This window comes from Acanthochromis polyacanthus, chromosome 23, assembly GCF_021347895.1.
Source record: "Acanthochromis polyacanthus isolate Apoly-LR-REF ecotype Palm Island chromosome 23, KAUST_Apoly_ChrSc, whole genome shotgun sequence".
NCBI classification, from domain to species: domain Eukaryota; kingdom Metazoa; phylum Chordata; class Actinopteri; family Pomacentridae; genus Acanthochromis; species Acanthochromis polyacanthus.
The window spans coordinates 18,649,346-18,670,058 of record NC_067135.1 but is presented as its reverse complement, the minus strand read 5'-3'; the positions used below and the strand labels follow the sequence as shown (position 1 = coordinate 18,670,058).

At 39.6% G+C, this 20,713-nt stretch overlaps 1 protein-coding gene across 1 annotated transcript; it reads right to left on the bottom strand.

The window, feature by feature from the left end:
* Nucleotides 1–739: 739 nt before the first annotated feature.
* On the bottom strand, nucleotides 740–20,473 carry LOC110965185 (hepatocyte growth factor activator). Its single transcript, XM_051943697.1, has 15 exons — nucleotides 18,538–20,473; nucleotides 18,402–18,459; nucleotides 17,224–17,317; nucleotides 15,400–15,473; nucleotides 15,152–15,295; nucleotides 12,268–12,399; nucleotides 8,987–9,097; nucleotides 8,316–8,490; nucleotides 6,943–7,040; nucleotides 5,990–6,031; nucleotides 5,591–5,849; nucleotides 3,997–4,136; nucleotides 3,572–3,712; nucleotides 2,827–2,969; nucleotides 740–1,498 (listed from the first exon to the last, which is right to left on the bottom strand). The coding sequence occupies exons 1-15, from the start codon at nucleotides 18,601–18,603 to the stop codon at nucleotides 1,325–1,327; spliced, it is 1,851 nt and encodes a 616-aa protein (XP_051799657.1). The 5' UTR covers nucleotides 18,604–20,473; the 3' UTR covers nucleotides 740–1,324.
* Nucleotides 20,474–20,713: the final 240 nt, after the last annotated feature.

Below are 20,713 nucleotides of genomic sequence, written 5' to 3'. Positions count from 1 at the left end.
AGTGAATTTTGCAAGGTCTTTGCTTTGCCTTCTTCCCGTTACAAAATTCATTTTTGGTTGTTTCATGAATTTGATATAAGTCTTCTGGAAATAAGACAAAATCTGCTGGCTCTTTTACAGCAACTTCAGCTATCAGTGTTGGTGATGTAGACAGTTGTGTTCATCAAATTTGACTATTAGTACTAGCATGGCTTGTTAACTTCTTGTAAATAATTGCAATCGAGGTGATGACTTATCAGAGCCACTTTAAATAGTTCCCATTTAATACATTTATTAGGTTTAGTCACAATCTCTTCAATGGGAAAGTTTATGGAGCTCAGCACAGATCTCAAAAATCAAATCATTGGTTTGAACAAGCCAGCGACGTCACTTGGAGACATTTCAAAGCAGCCCCAGTTCCCAGAATCATGTGTACGAACAGTTGTTTGTGAGAATAAAGTTCATGTTACAGTTGTGTCACTGCCACCTTGAGGAAGAAAACACAAACTATCACCTACCGCTGAGACACAACTGTTCTGGAAGGTCAAGAGTCAGCCAAGAATCACCAAAACACAGGCGTACAATTAGACACTGCTAGAACACAGGTGTCAGAGGCCACAACGACCAGAAATGTGTTTGGAGATGAGAATGTGTGGCCTTTATTCCCAACAACACCAAACCTACCATCAAACATGGTGTAAACTGGATAATGAGGACCAAGGATTACCTCTGCATTTGTAAGGAAAACCTAAAGTCATCAGCCAGAAGGTTGCAGTCATGTGTTCCAGCAAGACAATGACCCAAAACACACATCGAAAATGGTTTTCCAGCTTGTGAAAAACACCAAATTGACAAATTATTAAGGTTAAAAAAACACAGATTTTTGCTACTGTGGGTAGCAATTTTGATTAATTTTACAATGAGATCTAAAGCTGTTAAAACCTCCTAAAAAGTACAGTAAGTGAACCCTGACTTGACTGGTTTTGTTTTTAATTATAATATTATTTGATTTATGAATGAAATTTAAACAGCTACTGAGCTTGCATCTAAGCACATCTGCCCTCACGACAACCAAACAAACTCTATCACATATTAAGACCAGAATTCAGTGCTCCTGAAAGTCTCGTTGAGCTGAGATTGCTTTGTCAAATATGCGTAACTGTCATAAGCAGTGCTTTTTCACTGCTCTCAAGACACCAAAAGTTTTATCAAGTCAGTAAAGGTTTATTCAGTCCCAAAATATTTCACAGTTACAAAATATAGCATATAAACTTCTAAGAGCATTTACAGTAACAACGATAAGAAAACACTCACATCCTAATGCTAGAATTCTGGTAACATCCATTTATGAAGCCTTAGGTTTGCGTCTGATCACTGAATTGATCCAGTCTATATAATTTACAACTTTAGTGTAAACTCCAGGTTTTCGAGAGCGGCCGCAGCCCTCTCCCCAGCTGATGATCCCATACAGGAAGCTGACATCATTCCTTGCACAAGCCAGAGGGCCTCCAGAGTCACCCTGGGGGAAACACAGAAGTAGTTAAAGTCCACACGCATAAACATGCACACAGATCAAAGCGGAGGCACACAAACAGCTGAGTCACACACTTGAAACCTAATATATAACTAAAAATTGCACTCGAGCCACGAGGTAAACAGTCAGCTGTGACATTCAATTTAGAGGAAAGAGCTTAAATATTTTACACAGCCAGCTGAGTGGATGGTGCAGACATCTGTGAGTTTTACAGATTCAGACCCACACTGACTTTCTCAGGGGAATCCCTGTTGCCCTCCTAAGTGATGTTTCATTATTCTGATAGCTCAACTTTTTGATATCAACCCCTGGAGAGCTGAGGCAGCAGGCCAACACATTTATGCAGGCTCGGGGTGTTTATTCTGCGCAGAATACTTGATGAATAAATAAAATTGTAAGCAACTGGAGCAGCTGGAAGCAGCTCTAAATGGACTTATGTGACGATCCATGTTGGTTTGTCTGTCCGTCCGTCTGTCTGTCTGTCTGTTAGCAATATTACTCAAAAACAGACTAACAGATTTGGATGAAATTTACAGGGAAGGTAAGAAATGGCACAAAGACCACCTCATTAGAGTTTGGCAGTGATGCAGATAATAGTCTAGATCCACAGATTTGTTAAGGGTTTCTCAGAGCACTCAGGTAGCTCAACTGGTTGAACAGGCAACCCATAAACAGGGGCTATAGTCCCTGACACAGTGGCCTGGATTCAATTCCAGCTCGCGGCCCCTTTGCTGCCGGACCACCCTACTTTCCTGTCGACAGCTGCAGACCACAAATTTTTTGAAAGATTTCATTTGTCAGAAATCATACAAGGACTGAGCAGCCTTGGCAGAGTACTGCGCTCTCAAAGGGCTTTTCTGGTGTTGTTAACGGAACCAATTATCAAATCTAATGTTGATTTATTAACAAATAATCTGTTGAGACTGAAGAGTAAGGGGTATAAAGGGGATATGCTGGACATATTAGTCCTGAAACTAGATCAAAATGCTAGTAAGCAACAGAATAAAAAGACCTGGAAGATTTCTAAATTACGTTTTTTTTAAACAGCAAAATACCTTGAATTAAACAGCACTATGCTGACAATGTCAGAAAAAATTGTTTAAGCATAACCTGAAATCAAAATAATATGATAGTGGAGTTTAAGATAGAATCAGGCGGTAATTCGGAATTACAACAGGTGAGAGAATCACCTGTTGCAGTTCCAAAAACAACCTCAAGCCTGCAATACCATTAAAATTCTAAAGAGGTTTCTGTTCTAAGACTAGCACTTACCCGGCAGAGCTGAATTTCATAAAAACTGTGTGTTTTCCTACCTGGCATGCATCAACGCAGCCATTTAGTCCTGCGCAAATCATGTCGGCAGTTACGTGGTTGCCGTAGACCTCTGGCTTCTTACAAACGTCATGAGGAATCAGCCTCACTCCCCCCTCCTGCAGACTCGAGTACCTCTCTGCTTCTGTCAGATGAAACACAATGAGCTCGTCAAATTGCAGAAAAGTGAAACCTGATTAACTTGATCAGGGCCAGACTTTAGAAATACTGAGGTCATGAGTACCTAACTCCAGGTCTAGACATCTAGAACAGTGTCCTCTGTGAGCTTTAGAGCTGCTGCTAAAACTGTTGAAGAGAGCCAGAATGTTTGTAGTATTTATGCTAAGCTAAGCTAAGCTAAGCCCATCCACTGCTGGCTATGACAGATGACAGCAACACTGAGCTAAACATCTAACTCTCAATGTGAACGTAAATGAGTAGTTCTCAAAATGTCAAAGTATTCATGTTATATGTACTGAAAATAAATAAATAAATGCAAGTTTTCTCAAAGACTGCAGCCCCTCCACAACCCTAATGAGGATTCGGTGGTGTATAGATGATGGATGGATATTTCTCAAAATAAAATGACAGTGCAAATAAATCTGTCATCTAATCCTATCGTGGTACAACCAAGGAATTCCCTGACTGGAGTATGCTCTTTAGGATCATGATCAACGTACACGTACAAATAGCTGTTATCATGATAAAACTGAACTGACACAGCACAGCCATGTCCTCATCACTCACTCTCATGCATATGTCCCCAGCCGCTAATAGCACAGCAGTAGTCATCGGGGAACGTCGTGCTTTTGTCTGGCAGACAGATGGGCCTGATGAACGGGGTTCTCTTCACACACCGCCCGTCCTGCTTCTTCAGCTTGACGAGAACTGGCACAGAGGAACACAATGTTATGAAATTGGCAACGCAGTAGACTTGGAGACTCCGTTGCCTCATGAAACTGCCCCACCCAAGAATCAGTGTGTGAGTGTGTGTGTTCATGTAGGGGGGCGCAGCGACACAGCTGTTCACTGACGCACAGCTGCGCACACAGACTGGAGTCTTAAGTGAGTTTGTGTGTTTCTGAATGGAAAGGAGGTCTTTAAGTTTATGTGAGTCAATGGTATGTGTGTATGTGTGTGTGCGTGTGTGTGTGTGTGTATTTAATGATTACCAATGTCATGTAGGGTTGGATTAAACACTGAGAACTGTTTTGGAAAGATGTACTCCTCCACTCCAAACGTCCTGGTGTTGGGACCAGTGAAGTTAAAATTCTGCTGGCCAAGCACCACGCGAATTTGAGACTTCAGGGGGCTGTGAGAGACATTTTTTTAATCACTGATCCGCCAATGTATGCACTCATAACACTCAATACAAGATGAACTATTGCATGATGATAAAAGTCTGTCCAACACTCTTGTCAAGAGCCTCAAACATTACTGGATAAAGTTCCTCACCGTTTTTTGTGCATTATCCACATCCATCCCCACCACCACATTTCTTTTAGCAACACAGTTAGTTACATTTTGTGCTTTTTTGGATAGTCACAGCAGAGATAGACACGCACAGGACAATGTCTTCTATTTGATATGTGCTCTAAAACCCTGCCATCGGGTCATCCCCTAAAAATTTACAGAACAACTGGTCAAATCTAATCAGCTGATTGCCATAAAATATATCTAATACTTTTTCAATTAGCCTTTCAACACCATTAGCTAACACAATGTAGCATTAGAACACAGGAGTGATGGTTGCTGGAAATGTTCCACTCTACACCTATATAGATATTCCATTAGAAATAATTTGTTTCCAGCTAGAATAGTCATTTACCACATTAACAATGCCTAAATTGTATTTCTGATTCATTATTGTTATCGTCATTGAAAAAAAAGCTTTTCTTTCAAACATAAGAACATTCCTCAATGACCTCAAGCTTTTGAAACGTATTGTAAAATGGTCAGAAAACTGTTCTACCCAGCAACAGAACATATGTTTATGTATATTTAGCTGAGTCGGATTTCTTTCTGCTTTTCATATACTGATTGAAAAGGGTTCCAAGCAGGCGTGAACTAACCGTGACGTCACCCGTTGGTTTCAATGCCGAGAAAATGAAGCCCGGATTTTGCTACTTCCTGGTTGCCATTTTGGATTTTTTGGAGCCAGTGACGTAAAAAGCGTCATCAAACAGGCTGGACCGGAGAGTAACTAGGGGCAGGACCAGTCTATAGGCGGGCCAGACTGAAGCCAGACTGCTGAAAGCCTCGCCCTAAAGGATCTGTCAATCATTCCAGACAAGACTGTCTATCAAGTATAACCACGCCCCCTGGCTCCGCCAACTTTAACGATTTATTTAAAATTCAGTATTGATTTATTTTAAGATCGGCCACCTGATCTCTAATTTTGACCATGAAAACTAACGGGGAAAAAATCCTGAGCTGTAGAAAATCAGTCTATCAAATTTTATTTTTTCCGGTGATGAATTGGGGTCTATGGAGCAAAAGCTTTTTGGAGCCAGCCCTAGCGGACGGCATGATATTGCAAGTTTTTGACACTTCCGGGTGGGCTTCACTTTTGCAGCCAGATGCTACGTCCATCTTTATATACAGTCTATGGTTCCAAGGACATAAAATGTACTTTAACTCACTTGCTGATAACTTTCTCAGTTTTGTTAAGACAGAACAACGTGCACACAGTTTTTTGACTAAAAACATCTTTTGTTCCAGTAATGACTGAACATCCAGTGCAGCCAAAGGGAATCCATTACATACTTGCGGAAGAAGCAGTGTGCCGCAGAGATGATCCAGCAGGAGGAGATCAGACTGCCAGCACAGAAGTCTGACTGGCCGATATAAATGGCTGCCATCCATGGATGAGAACCAGGCAGGGCCGAGTGTCCACCCTGGATCCGCCCCCTGGCTATCGATAGCCTCTTCTTGTGCTTTGTCCCACACACAGGGCTTTTTGCTGACTTGGAGGAGTTGGGCTTTTTAATGGTGGGCAACAGTGAGATAGTCCTTCGACGAGAAGCTGAAACAAGTTAAAACAGATGATTATTTAAGCCCCAGTAGCACTGTTACTAGTATAAACTACTACTTTCTAAACTACAAGAAACTAAACCACTACAAATAATTTCAACAGCTACAAGTTTTTACTAGCTTCCTAAATACCTCTTCTGAATATCTTTGATTTTGCCCCTGGCTGATTTCCCCCTGCAAGAAGCACAAAAGCCATTCTGGAGGGTGATAAAGTCAGGGTAAGAGAGCATATTGCTGTGAACTATACGTCGAGGACACAGCCAGAGAATTCTATGCATACGCCTGGCATCATGACAGCCAGCCAACTACGCCTGATCCCACTCACCACATAAACATGTGACTCCACCTGAGATGACATGTTGATTCAGGGTGAGTCATGCCTTACTTTCCTGCTGCATCTTGGTAAAAAAAAAAAAAAAAAGCTCTTTCACTCAAGCTGACAGCTGAGCTAAGTTTAACTATCGAGAGCTGTGACTCAGCTGAGAGGAGCAACACTCTCAACTGTTTTGTTTTTATCCCAAACATTGGGTTATTCATTAAAGTCAGAGGATGACAGAGTAAAAACATTAATACACAGAGTGACCTTGAATAGCCGTTAGTTAATCTGAAATGAGCGTTCAGAGCAGAGTGGCCTGTTCTAAATACAGTATATGCAGGTCTACATGCAATGAAGAAATAAGTCTGTGTTACAGATTAGACAAAATACGCATTTTCTTATTATTCCTGTCCATTTGATGAACAAAAGTGTTTATTATGCTTGACTAAATGAACCCTCAATCAACAAAACTGGTTCAAAAATCATCAAGTCTTAAATGCAGGTAAACCCCAGCAGAAGAAACTGATACAAGCAACATCAGGGTGTTTGGTAAAAAAATATCTGGCAGCCAATGTATGACAATCTTACAGCAAAGCGCTGCATCACACACAATGAGAAGTGAGAAAAAACAACTAAATACCAAGAACTACAGATACATTTAAGTCAGTAGACACTGTATCATTTCTAATTTGACAAAATTAGCCCCAAAATAGCTCTGCATCTGACAACAACAACAAAAAAAACACAAACTAGTCTCCTGTTTACTCACAAACAGGCATTATGCATGAAGGGATGTCACAGTACTCCCAGGAGATGGCGCTGTCATTTAGTGTGTAGCACCACGGCCTTTTGTCCCCATCTGGGTTTCTGCACACACAGTGGACACAGTGTGCATGTGTAGCATCAGTTTTTTATAAGTAAGCTTATATATTTAAATGATATTTTAGTGTAAAAAGCTATAACACACATATTTTCAGCAATAAACTAACAATAAATGTGCAAACGCTACCATTCAAATCTTTCTGGTCACTTAGAAATGTCCTTTTTTTTAAAGAAAATCAATTTTTAAAAATGAAGATAGCATTAAATGAATCAGAAAAATACAGTCTAGACATTGTTAATGTGGTAGATGACTGTTCTCGCTCGAAACATCAGATTTCTAATGGAATATCTCCATAGGGGTGCAGAGGAACATTTCCAGCAACCATCACTCCTGTGCTCTAATGCTACATTGTGTTAGCTAATGGTGTTGAAAGGCTCATTGATGATTAGAAGAAGAAAGTGTGAATTTTCATGGAAAACATGAAATTGTCTGGGTGACCCCCAAACTTGCACGCCTGTGAGGATTCTCAGTCATCCAGGCCACGGTGAACTTAAAAAAAAATCAACTGGACTTCTGTTGTAGGTTCTTGAAGATGTTTCATCTTCATCTGCGAGGCTTCTTCAATTCTAACTGACTAATGGGGAGTACCAGAGTATATAGTCACTCATTTTCAAGGCCAAAGGACATTCCTTTGAGGACAGCAATGTACACATTTTGGACAGAGGGGACAGATGGTTTGAGAGAGGAGTGAAGGCATCTTTAAACAGAGGAGGGGGTTTGCAACACCACTTCTCAAGCAGTGATTTGGTCTCTGCCCAGAAAGTTTTGCCATCGTTAACATCTTGAGTCACTCCTGACTTGGAGATTCCCTCCCCTTGTTGTGTAAACTGACAGCCCCATCATCACCATGGCTGCTGTCGTTGTTGGTGGACCACCGGATTTCGCAACAATCACACCTGGATGCATGTGAGTTGTGGGTCGTTAATGGGTCATTAGCCATGTGACCTGGAGTGACTATATACTCTGGTACTCCCCATTAGACAGTTAGAACTGAAGAAGCCTCTTGGATGAAGGTGAAACATCAAGAACTTACAAGAAAAGTCCAGTTGACTTCACTGAAGCTCCAACGAATATATGTACAAATACTGAGCCGGTCAGATACTCTGCATCTATGTGGGCCTAAATACCAGTGTTTGCTTGAAACTGGCTTTTCCTTGATGTTTGGTATATTTTGGAATGTACATCGTTTCCTCTGGATACGTCATACTGCTGGGTAGTCATATAATAGCAGTTATTGAGCAAGACGTTTCAGCACACACCTGCAGTAGGCATGCTCCCCAAGACCTTTGAAGGTTGATGCAACCACTGTGCCCACATGGAGCTCGTCAAACAGTAGGTCTGAGTTCCACGGCAGACACTGGGCGCCGGACATCGTGGTGCCCACCACCCCTCTGTAATCTGTGCCTCTGCTGTTATAGCACTCTGTCTCTGCCTCTGTGCACGCACGCATACCCACAAACCACAGGTAGAAACATACAAAACAGTCTCAAACGTGTCTCATTTCCACAGTAAAACAGGTATGTAAACGATTTGAATGCAATCAAATTTTCTTTGGATGCATCTGAATATCTCCGTGATGACAAATCTCTTTTCGTCACATTGGAAATCAGTCAGAGCAAGTCTTTAACCTTGGTCTGTGCGTTAATGACATTAGCGGAGATCAAGCTGCTCATGTTTTCACATGCTACCATTAGCTAACTATTATCACACACAAGCAAGAGCATGCACACACTGTGTAGACATGAATGCATGAGAAATACACAAGAGGTAACATAAAGAATGTCTTTCACCTGGCAGAAAAATGGAAGAACTATTCTGAATGTATGCAGACTGTAGCCATCAGCAAATCTGATTTTACAGTTTTTTCAGCCTGACAGAAGCGTTACTATTTATTGAATTAGATCAACAGAATCATAGTCTTGTTTCTTACCAAAGCTACAATAAGGTCCGGTGAAGCCACGTCTGCAGTTACACACTTCTTTGCCAGTGGATGTGATCAGTCGACATGTTCCATCATTCTGACACGGGTTTGTACGACACACTGCAGACATCAAGACACACAAAGTCATATCTTACCCCCATTAGTTCGAAACTGTAAAATCTGTATGTGTTTTTTGCACATCACTGGTTCTTTTAATGTGTTTTAGTTTAATGACTAACAACATAGCTTTAAAATAAAACTTCTCTTTAAACATCTAAACCCCAAAACCCACGGCTGAATGTGAAAGACATGTTGTATTTACTTTACAATTTATCAGCTAGTAACTGTAAAAACCTAGCCTAGCCGCGCTAGACCCATGTTTCTGAAGGCACAAGGGTCTAGGGCCACTCGACAGGGAGGGAGGCTGGCTAAAAGGTTGTCTATCAAATCACTCTGCAGCAATTGGGTAGGTATACAACCAATCAACGCAACGAATAGGCTGGCGTAGTTCCTAGAGCGCCGGTGGATTGTGGCTAACTCCCATTAGCTTCCCAACCAGCGGAGCCAACTGGTATATTAAGGATTTGCCATATCCCATCGGCATAAGTCCAAATAAGTCTTTCTTCTCAATGAAACACTTCAGTGCCGTCCTTTGTTTATCTTTCAAGTTGAATTTTAGCTTCAAATCTTTAAGGGCTGTGGCCAAAGCCGAGTCAAAAGATGACTGTTTATTGTGCGCCGGTTGTTTCTGTCAGAATCGCCGCGCCTCTGTCGTCACTTAGTTACGCCCGCCTTCTGACTCTACACTTCATGGTGATTCGTCCGGCCAGTTTTAGGAGAATCCAGCCTCGAGCCTTATGGAGGGTAACTAGACCCACCCTGGCAGAGAATTAAATTTGTTGCCATGGGTTGTCTAGTGCGGCTTGGCTAGTAAAAACCGGCATAATCATTTGATTTTTTTACTTTCTGACTGTCATCAAACTGTTCTTCTGCGACATGCTGTTCCATCAAAAAACTTCACTAAATCTAAAATGTGACATTTCATCAAAATCCCTTTATTCTGCATGTGTCATTTAAAAATTTCCCCAAATCACATTTGATATGTATGCCACATTTGCAACAAGAAAAGCACTCCGAGACCGCAGTACACCGCCAAGGTTGCTCAGTATCATTTCCCACGGATGAAAGCTTTAAACAATTCGTGGTCAGCGGCGGTCAATTTGTAGTAGAATCACAATCATGTAAACGTCAGCAGGCAGCTGATGTCGTGTTCACTTGTCATAGTTACAGTGACGCTGTGCCGCTATCTCACGATGATACAGAAATCTTTAACATATCCGTGGATCCAGACTATAATGCGCATCACTGCCAAAATCTAATCACTTGGTTATTGTGTCATTTCTGACCTTCCCTGAAAATTTCATCCAAATCTCTTAGCCTGTTTCTGAGTAATATCGCGAACAGACAAACAGACGGACAGACAAACCAGGGCCGGACCTCACACAATTACGCCGCGTTTCTTGGAGTAAAGAAACGCCAAAAATGAACCTTTGGCATTAACCAGATTCTTTAAAAAATAAAATAAAATTCTGTCCTCCTCCAACTGAAATCTAAAGCAGATGTTTTAGATTGTCAGTTGGTAGACCAGTAGTTTTTAAATCAGTACTTCTACTTCGTCATCCCTACACTATGATTTTGTTCCTGAGCATGCCCAATTTAAAGCTGTACTCGTCAATATTTTACATTAACAATGAATCGAAAAGTGCATGTAATGTGAAAGTTATTCATCGTGACAAACATCCACCCAAATCTGTATTTGAACATCTTCCATCTCATTTGCTTTTGGTTTTCAGTCAGGACACTTTCCTCATGATTTATTCACATTAATAAAAAATAACTGGAAGAGAAGCAAATGCTGGAATCTGGCCACAAAGATGACTTCAAACAAAGGAGACTGTTCTGTGTTCACTAGATATGTAAAAGGACGACTGTGTGCTAACATAATCACAAATTTGCAAAAAGGTGTCAATGTGTAAATACAGTGTTTACAGCTTAACGTCTTTCTTAATTTCTTGCACAAAAAGCACAGAGCACACGAGCTCTGCACTCTAATGTACATGTAATATATCTGGCTTGAGTATTCCCCAAGGTAACGTTGCAACATCTGAAAAATATGCTCGATGCACATTGGGTTCATTGAACCAGAACAGCCCTCTGTGCCTGAAGTGTTTTGGCAGAGGGATCCATCTCTAACAAAACTTTAGTTCAGATGAGACAAGAGAAGGGGTTGATTTCAGTACCAACTAAAAAACATACAGTTAGATTATGGGTGAAAAACCATATCAAGCATACGTCCATTCAGCTAAAAGCAACAATTTTTTCCCCGCGATCACTGTAAGATGAGCTCCTGCCATCAAGACAAAAGCAAATTTCACTTCAGGGAGTATGATACCGCCTCACTGCCTCTGTCACCTTTATTCCAGGGAATGTGATAAATGCCGATGAACATCCCCCCTTTTGAGATGAAAGCACCTTATAGACCCATGGGGTGTGTCCTGGAACAGCATTTCTGAGTCATGGTGAGTCATATAATCTGTCTTTTCTTCCATGGAGAGGTTACTCTTGTAGCCATGGAGCTGTGATCAAAGAAAGGGAAGGGCTTGTCTTTCAAATCTTCCGCAATGGAGGTAATTTTGGAGAGGGAAAAATCAAATATTTGTGTTTTTTGAGGCATTAAATCAAGCTATAAAAACAATAAAACAATATACACTACCATTCAAAAGTTTGGAGTCACTTAGAAATGTCATTATTTTGGACAGGAACTGATTATTTTCAATGAAAATAACATTAAATGAATTAGAAATACAGTGTAGACATTGTTAATGTGGTAAATGACTATTCTAGCTGGAAATAGCTGATTTTTAATGGAATATCTCCATAGGGGTACAGAGGAACATTTCCAGCACTCCTGTGTTCTAATGCTACATTGTGTTAGCTAATAATGTTGAAAGGCTAATTGATGATTAGAAAATCTTTGTGTAATTAGCACATGAATAAAAGTGTGAGCTTTCATGGAAAACATGAAATCATCTTGGTGACCCCAAACACTTTTCTCCTTTCCAGGTGCAAAAATGTGTAGATGTTAAATGTCTGCTGGAAATCAATCAGTTCAGCACTCATTGCAATGCTCTATGCTCAACTTTAGTCTTGTTATTCCAGGAAAGGCAGACCGTAACACAAAAACGAGACGCTGTTGGACGTGAACAATGAAAGCTGAAAGCATGTCTTACTTGTGTAGCGGACTCTCTCACACTTGGTTTCCCCCGCCACACATGTGCATTGTTCCACGTTACGGAGATGAATTCGTCCCCAAGACTCTCCAATGTCATAATAGCGCAGGTGTACGGTTTCATAGCACTTCTCTGAAAAGCCGACAGAGCACATAAAAGGCAGCAGGTTGAAATGTGAGTGGCGACTAAAGAGCTTCAACACCGTGAACAAATCTGAGCTGAGCAGCATACGATGGAGTCAAAGTGGTCACATTTTTTTTTATCTGTGATTTTTTTGTTCATGTAGGATTGTTTTGGCTGTAAGAAATTCAAACGGCTTCCATGGAACCTAATTACACTGTTTTTCTATTGCTTTAACTCCTCTGAAACTGAACACAAATGTTCTATGAAGTCCATGTAAAAATGCAATCTTCTAACTGCTGGAGAATGTTAGGGTTAGGGTTAGGGTTAGAGTCATTAATCACCAGGAAAATCCAAATGATTAAAACAATCTGCAAGTATATAAAATATGTTTTTGAAGGTACAAAAGTAAGCAACATTAAGGGCGTGACCGCTGACGATGCTAACTGATAGTTCTCATTTCAAATTTACCAGACATTGTGCAGCGTCAGTTTAATGAAAACAGGTTTAAAATGAAAAGACTAAGACATTTTAACATTTGTATTTCATTATTTTGTAGAGAACGTCACGTCCAATCATTTTTTATGGCCACACATAGGCCGTGTCCATATTTTTTGAGATATGATAATCTCACTCAAGGTCTGCTTGTCATCATTTGAGCAAGCTTTTCCCTGTCTGTTGTAGGAAATGGAGTTTCCTGTGTTGTGTTTAGTTGATTCAGTTGCGATAATGATAAGGGTCACATGTTGGCATTCAAGTGGACTAATTCAGCAAATTCTATCTGCATAGAAAGACTATGAACTGTGGTTGAAAGCTGATGAATAAGCTAGCAAACAGGAGCTTGACTTGAGGTAGTTTTGTCAAGCTGCTAGTCAGGAGTGAACTTTCACTAAAACCTTTCATCATGTCCAAAGTAGAGTAGTAGTGGTACAGTAGATTGACTCTTGATATCAAAACACTCCATTCATTGAGTAGAGACCAAAGAGAATCTGACAAAACCAAATTTATGGCTTTATGTATTCAACCGTTAATTTTCTGACTGGAGTAATAGTTACATAACTGCACCTACATACAGTTGTGAACAAAAGCATTTGTGTATTTTGGTTCTTTCATAGATTAATTAAAGGTCTTTGGCATATATGACAAAATCTGATGGGTCAAAAATATACAAACAGCAATGTTAACATTTGGTTGAATGTCCCTGGGAAATGTTCACCAGAACTAGACATTTTAGACTAGCCATCCACAAGCTTCTGGCAAGCTTCTGATTGTATCTTTGACTCCTCTTGATAAAATTAGTACACTTTAACTAAATTTGATGGTTTTCTGACAGAGACTTGTGTCATCATCACAGTCCAAAGGTTCTTGATGGGATTTAACTCAGGACTTTGGAGAGACCAGTCTAAACTCTTAATTCTGGCCTAATTTAACACTTTCTTTATCACTTTTGATGTGTGTTTGAGGTCCTTGTCTTGTTGGAACATCCAACTGCATCCAAGACCAAACTATCTGGCCGGTGACTGTATGCTTTCTTTCTTCATTATTCCATTTACTTTGTGTAAAGCACCAGTTCCATTGACACCACAACAATTCAAGAGCATCAAACAACCTTACCTACCTTAAAAGTAGTATGATATTCTTGAGGTTAAGGGTCTCACTTTCTCTTACGTATTTCTGGTCATTGTGGCCAAATAGCACAAGCTTTGCTTCATCTGATCTCCTGAAGGCCTTTTCTCAATGTGATCAGCAGCCCATAAGGTGCCACTTCTAGAGGAAGGACTTCCCTCTGCACAGTAGCTTCTCAGCCCATGACGATACAAAACACACCTGACTGTGGACACTGACACCTGTGCTCCAGCAGGTTTTATTTCATTGCAGACCTGCTTTTTGGTGATTTTAGTTGACTCTTGACCATCCTAGTCAGTCTTATCTGATAGGCTGTGAGTACAAGCTTGCCACTGGTGAATAATGAGTCAGCATTCTTCCCAGTCTGCGTGTTACAATTCTTTTGCCAGGGGTAACAATAACATTAAGCTCCAGACTGTGCTTTACCGCAGTGAAAACGAAAATGAAAGTTTCGCAGAGGATTTGGGTCGTAGATTATCCATTTTAATCACACTGTTCACCTCCCTGCATGCAAGCGTTATACCACACTAATTCCAACAGTCACTATTTTGAGGAAATACCAAAGGTGCATCCTTAGCTTAGTTCCACCCACAACAGCTGTGATTGGTTAAAAGAAATGCAAACAAGCCAGAGCGTTTTTGCACCTGTAGGGATCTATAGCTGCTTTGAAATGGCTCCAAGTGACTTCCCTGACTTGTTCTAGACAGATTTGTTTTATAAGATCTTTGCTCCTCAGACTTTCTCACTGTAGTGTTTGTGGCTGAGTCTTATAAGTGTGTATATTGGGCCATCTTTAAATGGGCTCAGAGGAGTCCTCAGCTGTAGTCAATTCTGCCATTACGAAAATTTAATTAACACAGCTTTCCACATGACCAAAACTGATCATTCAAGTTTCTCTCTCTATGTTTTTGACCCAGCATTTGACCCATATCCAGAAGACCTATAACAAATATATGAAAGAACCAAAATACATGATTGTTTTGTTGCTGGTACAGAAGTGCATGGGTTTCAATGATTCTATCACACAAAAGATCATTCAAAACTGAAGTTTACAAGCACTTTACAAATGCATGTGATATTCTGTTCCGTTTGCACACTTTAAACCAATACGATAACAATAACAGCCAGCGAAACCTACTTTGCTCGCACAATCTCCCAGTAAAGCCCTCAGGACAGGTGCACTCAAACGAACGCCTGAGTGGGATCGGAGTGCAAACACCTCCGTTCTGACAGGGTTTCATCTGACACAGATCTGTGATTCTGCGTGACGTGTGGGCAAAACCTGAAATCCATCAACAAGCCCACAACACAATTAGAAGAAAAGTTCTTTTAGTTTCTCAGTATGAAACACTGGAATGCACACGGGCAGCCAGTTCTCAAACTAACCATCTGACTGGGTTTTCTCTGGTGCACAGAAGCTCCACTGCCTGTCCCGATCAAAATTGTGTGTGAGAGAGCACCTAGAGCGAGGGAAACAGAAATCACCTGCATTACAAACTGAATAAACATTGACAGTGGAATTAAACAAAGGCAACGTGATACCATGAGACAACAGGGTGATTCCATCTCAAATCATCCAATTTTTGAAACAATTTCTCCTCGCTTGCCTTTGATTTTCCTGGAAATGTGTTTATCGTAAACCATGAATATTTAAAATGTATCTCTGACATTATAGCTTGATATATCAAATACTTTCTGCGATTCTTTTTTTAATGCAGGTTGTTTCACTTTTGGCATGTATGAAACGCAACATCTCAGAAACTATTAAAGATAAAAGCCTTGAATTTTCACTTATCTCTCACCGCAACATTGATTTAGAACCTGCAATATTGGACAAGTACATCCAAAAATTTGTGATTATGGGTATGTTGAAATATGGAAATAAAAATGTTATAAAAGACCCATTTTTTAGCACTCATTAAAAAAAACTGATGATGCAGAAGTCAACTAGTGCACTTTTCTTCAGCATATGTACTTACAAGTCACAACAACAACAACACAAAAGTAAATATATACAGTAGAATAGCTTTTAATGTGAAACACTTGATCGTAAAATTGAAAAGCAAAAAGTAAAGTCTATGCGGTCTCATTTTGATAACTAATGTAATATGTTTTCCCTTCTATTCATTTAAATTCCCCTGACACTGTTCGCTGGTCACCTTAGCATGCTGATAAATCATTCTGAACCACAGCGCCAGCCTGACAAATCTGTTAGTGTCTGTATTCTATATATACTGCTGCTGTGACATAAAATTGCTTATAACATAAGCGAGGATTTTTATCCACCCTCCCTGAGATGGCAGTTTTCTACAAACCAGCACTCCCTAACTCTGCCAATCATCCGCCGACCTAATTAATTAAAGTAGCATTAACACACTCGCTGAAACTGCGATACATCATGGCGAACCTATTTTGGCAGTGAGCACATCATAAAAACATGGGGCCATATTGCAGTAACTTCATGTGTAGGTGGACCAGAGATGTTGGGACATATGTAATTGAATACATGCTGCACCGACTTGCTGGCATCCACCCTTCCTGTCTCAGTGCCAAGTAATGGAAAGCCCTCCAGCTATGTTTCCAAAATAATAAAAAGAGGATTTTGTTGCTGCGTCAGCAATAAAAAAAAAAAGGAAGGAAAAAAAGCAGCATGATGCTTTCACTGTGGCAGCTGTTTCTACACCCTTCTGATTAAATATATGAAGCAGTAAACGTGAAATTAATTTCAGCTGCTGTCGCAGTCTTAGAGAACATTTCTACATTTACCTCATGTGACTTTTAAAAACTGTTGATGGTGAAAACATTGTATTGTAAGAATGCAATTACAAGCAATGAAATATTCAGCAATGAGCCTTTTAGGAAAGTCAATTTATACGCCGATGACACTGCTGCGTAAATCCCTCATCACTGCGTGCTGTAATTAGGTGTGACTACACACCTTAATTACACACTGCATCGCCTCGGATGCAACATATGATGGAAAATGTGCCTTGCCCGTGACATAACACTTGTATATTGTGATAGAGTAACACAGAGGTGTGTGGTTTGTGAGTGTGTGTCTGAGCAAAGACAAATATAACGCAACGGCCCTTCTACCTGTTCCTTGTTGAGCTTTCTCTGACGGTGATAATGATGGTGATTACACACACATTACTTACTATTTGTGTAACTAAAACACAAGGCCCAGACAGCTGGCTAATAAGGACTCACCACGGTCTTGGGGACAGGACGGTGATGCAGTGATGATGAATCCTTCCACCCTGACGAAACGGGAGCTTGCATTCTTTGCCTGATGTCGTAAGAACTTGCAATAGAGGCGAAAATGAAAGATTGTTAGAGGCTTCAGGTGAAAAACACAAAACAATGACATCAGAAGCTAAAACAGGCTTCACACACCCAAAAAAGGCTCCTTTCACAGTAAAGAGGACATAAGAATCATTCCAGAATTGGAGGACATTTGGGCTTCAAAAGCCTTCTCCTTTACAATTTTTTGCTCCGTTTTCATCAATAAGAGGTAATAAATTATCAAAGGCTTGATTTGCTCAGCTTACACATCAATGGTACCATTTTTATCCATGTTTTATTTGTTGCTTGCTAACCCTACTCTGATCACAGTAACAGGGTTGCTAGACCATGCTAATGTTAGCTTCTCCTCAGGAGTAGAAGCTAGATGTTTAGCTGGCTGTTACTGCTGACAACTTACAGAAAAAAATCAAGAGAAAAGCCTGAAGAATTAGTCTTAGCTTAATAATATGAAATAGAGAGAGAGATTCAATGAAGGCTGACAATGTGATGAAAATACTAAAAATAAAAGAGAGGACATAGCATATGATGTGATTCACTGTTTTCTTCCTCTACAAGCTAAAAAGGTTAGGCTAACACGATGCATAATGATTATTATTTGAAATATTATTTTGATAAAAAATAAAATTCCCACAATTACAGGAGACTTCAATTAACAAAATTACATTTAAAAAATTATTTAAATGTAATTTTAACTATTTTATTTGAGATTAATTTTGGTCATCACTGGGGTGGGACGAGAGAAAATGACATTTTGGGTTGAACTCCAGATTTATTTGGTATTTTTAAAATATTTTCAAACACTCTTTTCTCTTATTTGTTCTCAGGACAAATACATTTACACAGCAACTGCAGGTTTTAGTATTTTGTACAATAATTATTTGAATTTTGATGAGTGGGATGTAAAATGTGCTCCAATTCTGATCCATAAACTTTAGATAATCATTGGAGTTATAAGACATGTAGCACCTCTGTAAACACTACCTGCCTGACAAAATGACCAGGTCCTCCAGCTGAAACCATCTATACAGCCCTCCCTCCCTCATTCCTCTCATTTGTACACAGGACTAAAAATAAAAACCTACCTTTCCGGCTTTCCCTGTATGGCTCAAGGATCGTTTCATTTGTAGGTACTGATGTGCTCTGAAGTCAAAGAAAAGAAGATAAATCACCGTTTTCCTGCTTTTCACAACAAAGATAGGTACGAAGGTTGGAACTCACCGCTCCTGCACTGACAGCGCACGATAGAAACAGCAACAGTGTGAGTCCCATCCTGAAAGTTTGCATGCGTCGGTTCCAGGCGTCCGGAGAAGCTTCTTGTTTATCTTTCCTGAACTCGGGAAAGGGTTCGTGTGCCTGTCAGGTTTTATATGTCAGTTTCAGAGTCCTCAGCCTTCCTTTTTGGTCATAGGATACGTGGGAGACCCTGCAAGTATTATCCTGTCCTTCACAATCTGAGGCTGAGTTGAGTAAACCCATTGCGTCATGAGGCTCGTCTGACTCCGCGGCATCCCAGCAGCAGAGCGGTGATCCCCGCTGCAGCTCACCTGCACACGCCCCCGGCTCACGGAGCTCCGCAGCAATGGAAGGGAGAAGCCAAAAGTCCCCAAAGTTTCCTGCTCTATGAGAACTTCTGGCTTTTTTTTTCTTCTTTCCTTTTCTTTTCTTTCGTTCTTTTTTTTTGTTTTTTTTTGTTGCTTTGTTAACCCTTAGATCAGGGGTGTCAAACATAAGTCCCGCGGGCCAAAACCAGCCCGCCAAAGGGTCCAATATGGCCGCAGGATGACTTTGCAAAGTGTAAAAATTACACAGGTGAAAATGAATACTTAGTGTGAAAATATTTAACCCTGCTGTTGTCCTCATTAAGAGCATCAAAAAATAATGTTTCATTGTGTGAAAAAAATCCAAAAATTCAGAAACAAAATCCGCTAATTTGCAAAACCTAAGAAAATTCCAATAATTCCTTAAAAGTTTCCCTTACAAGTTTTATTTTTAAAAAAAATCTCCCGAATTTGGCAAGACAATTCTTGTAATATTTTCAGAAAATGACAAATATCTTTTAAAAAATCATTAAAATATCTAAAGTGATTACATATATAGTATCGGTAAAACTTCTAATATTTTCTTTCAGCAAATTTCGCTGGATTTTGGCTGATTTTTAACCTCTTCAGACCTGAGCTTTGGTTGGCCTTGCACTTTAGATTTCTTCTAGTTATTTGGGATAAGGAGTAACCAATAAACATAATAAATAGATCAAATCTAATATGCGATTGTTATGTTTATTATATTTTTATATTTTCCTTATATGTATATGTTGATATTGTTGTTGCTATTGTTGTTGTTATTATTCAAATTTTATTATTATTGTTATTTTTATTATTGTCATTATGATGAGCAATATGATCTTTTTTGGGGGGGGGGAAGATGTCCACATATGTGGAGTCCATGTCCTAAGAGGTAGTGAATGTTCTTAAGAAATGTCTTTAACACTTCTTTTTTCCACCAAAAAATGTTCAAAGATTTCCCAGAAATGTTGAAAATGTGGACATCAGAAGTGTCACTGTGAAAATAATTTTTTTTCCCCACATTTTTAAACTTTAAACCAGGCCGCAGGATGACATGAGGGTTAAAGACATTGAACATTGTGTGATATAATATGATTCAGCACCTTAGGTATGACTGGGTTTGGCTTGGTGGAACCCTGTTGTTGATCCACAATATTTATGTTTCTTACATGTATATTTTACACATTTCCAAGGCAGGTTGATCACTGAAGTTTTACCTTAATAGTCCCTACTTCAGTTTGTGTGTGTCAGTTAAGGTTCTCAGGATTATTACAAAGATGTGGAAATTAATTCAAATTTTAAATAATTTCTAGATCTTAACAAGTTGTAAAATACTATATTGTTCATTCCGGATACCTGTGACTGAATGTTTTGTGCCTTTGTAGACATACTGCGATCGGTAAGTTTTAAAATGTAAATGATAAATTGAAGCATAATATTGTTACAATTGCACTTATTTTTCTTTCAAGATTTCAGGCTGTTTGTAATGTTCTGTAAAAAGATACTTCGTTAAATGTGAACATTTTCTGAATGTACTAAAACAAAGAGAAAGATACGAAATTGTGGTTATTTATCGACTATTATGTTGTGATTTTACTGGTCCGGCCCACTTGAGATCAAATTGGACTATAGTCTAAAAAAATGTATACATTTTTTAATCTAGAGACAAAAAGCAAAATTTCCCAGCCTCTAATTCATGGAACTTCCTGTTGCATTTATTAGACCCTCAGAACTCATCCATGTCACAAAGCTAAGTCCACAAAGGCTAATTAAGTGACACACCTTCAACAACTTCCTGTTAAATTATCTCATGAATTAACATCACCATTACA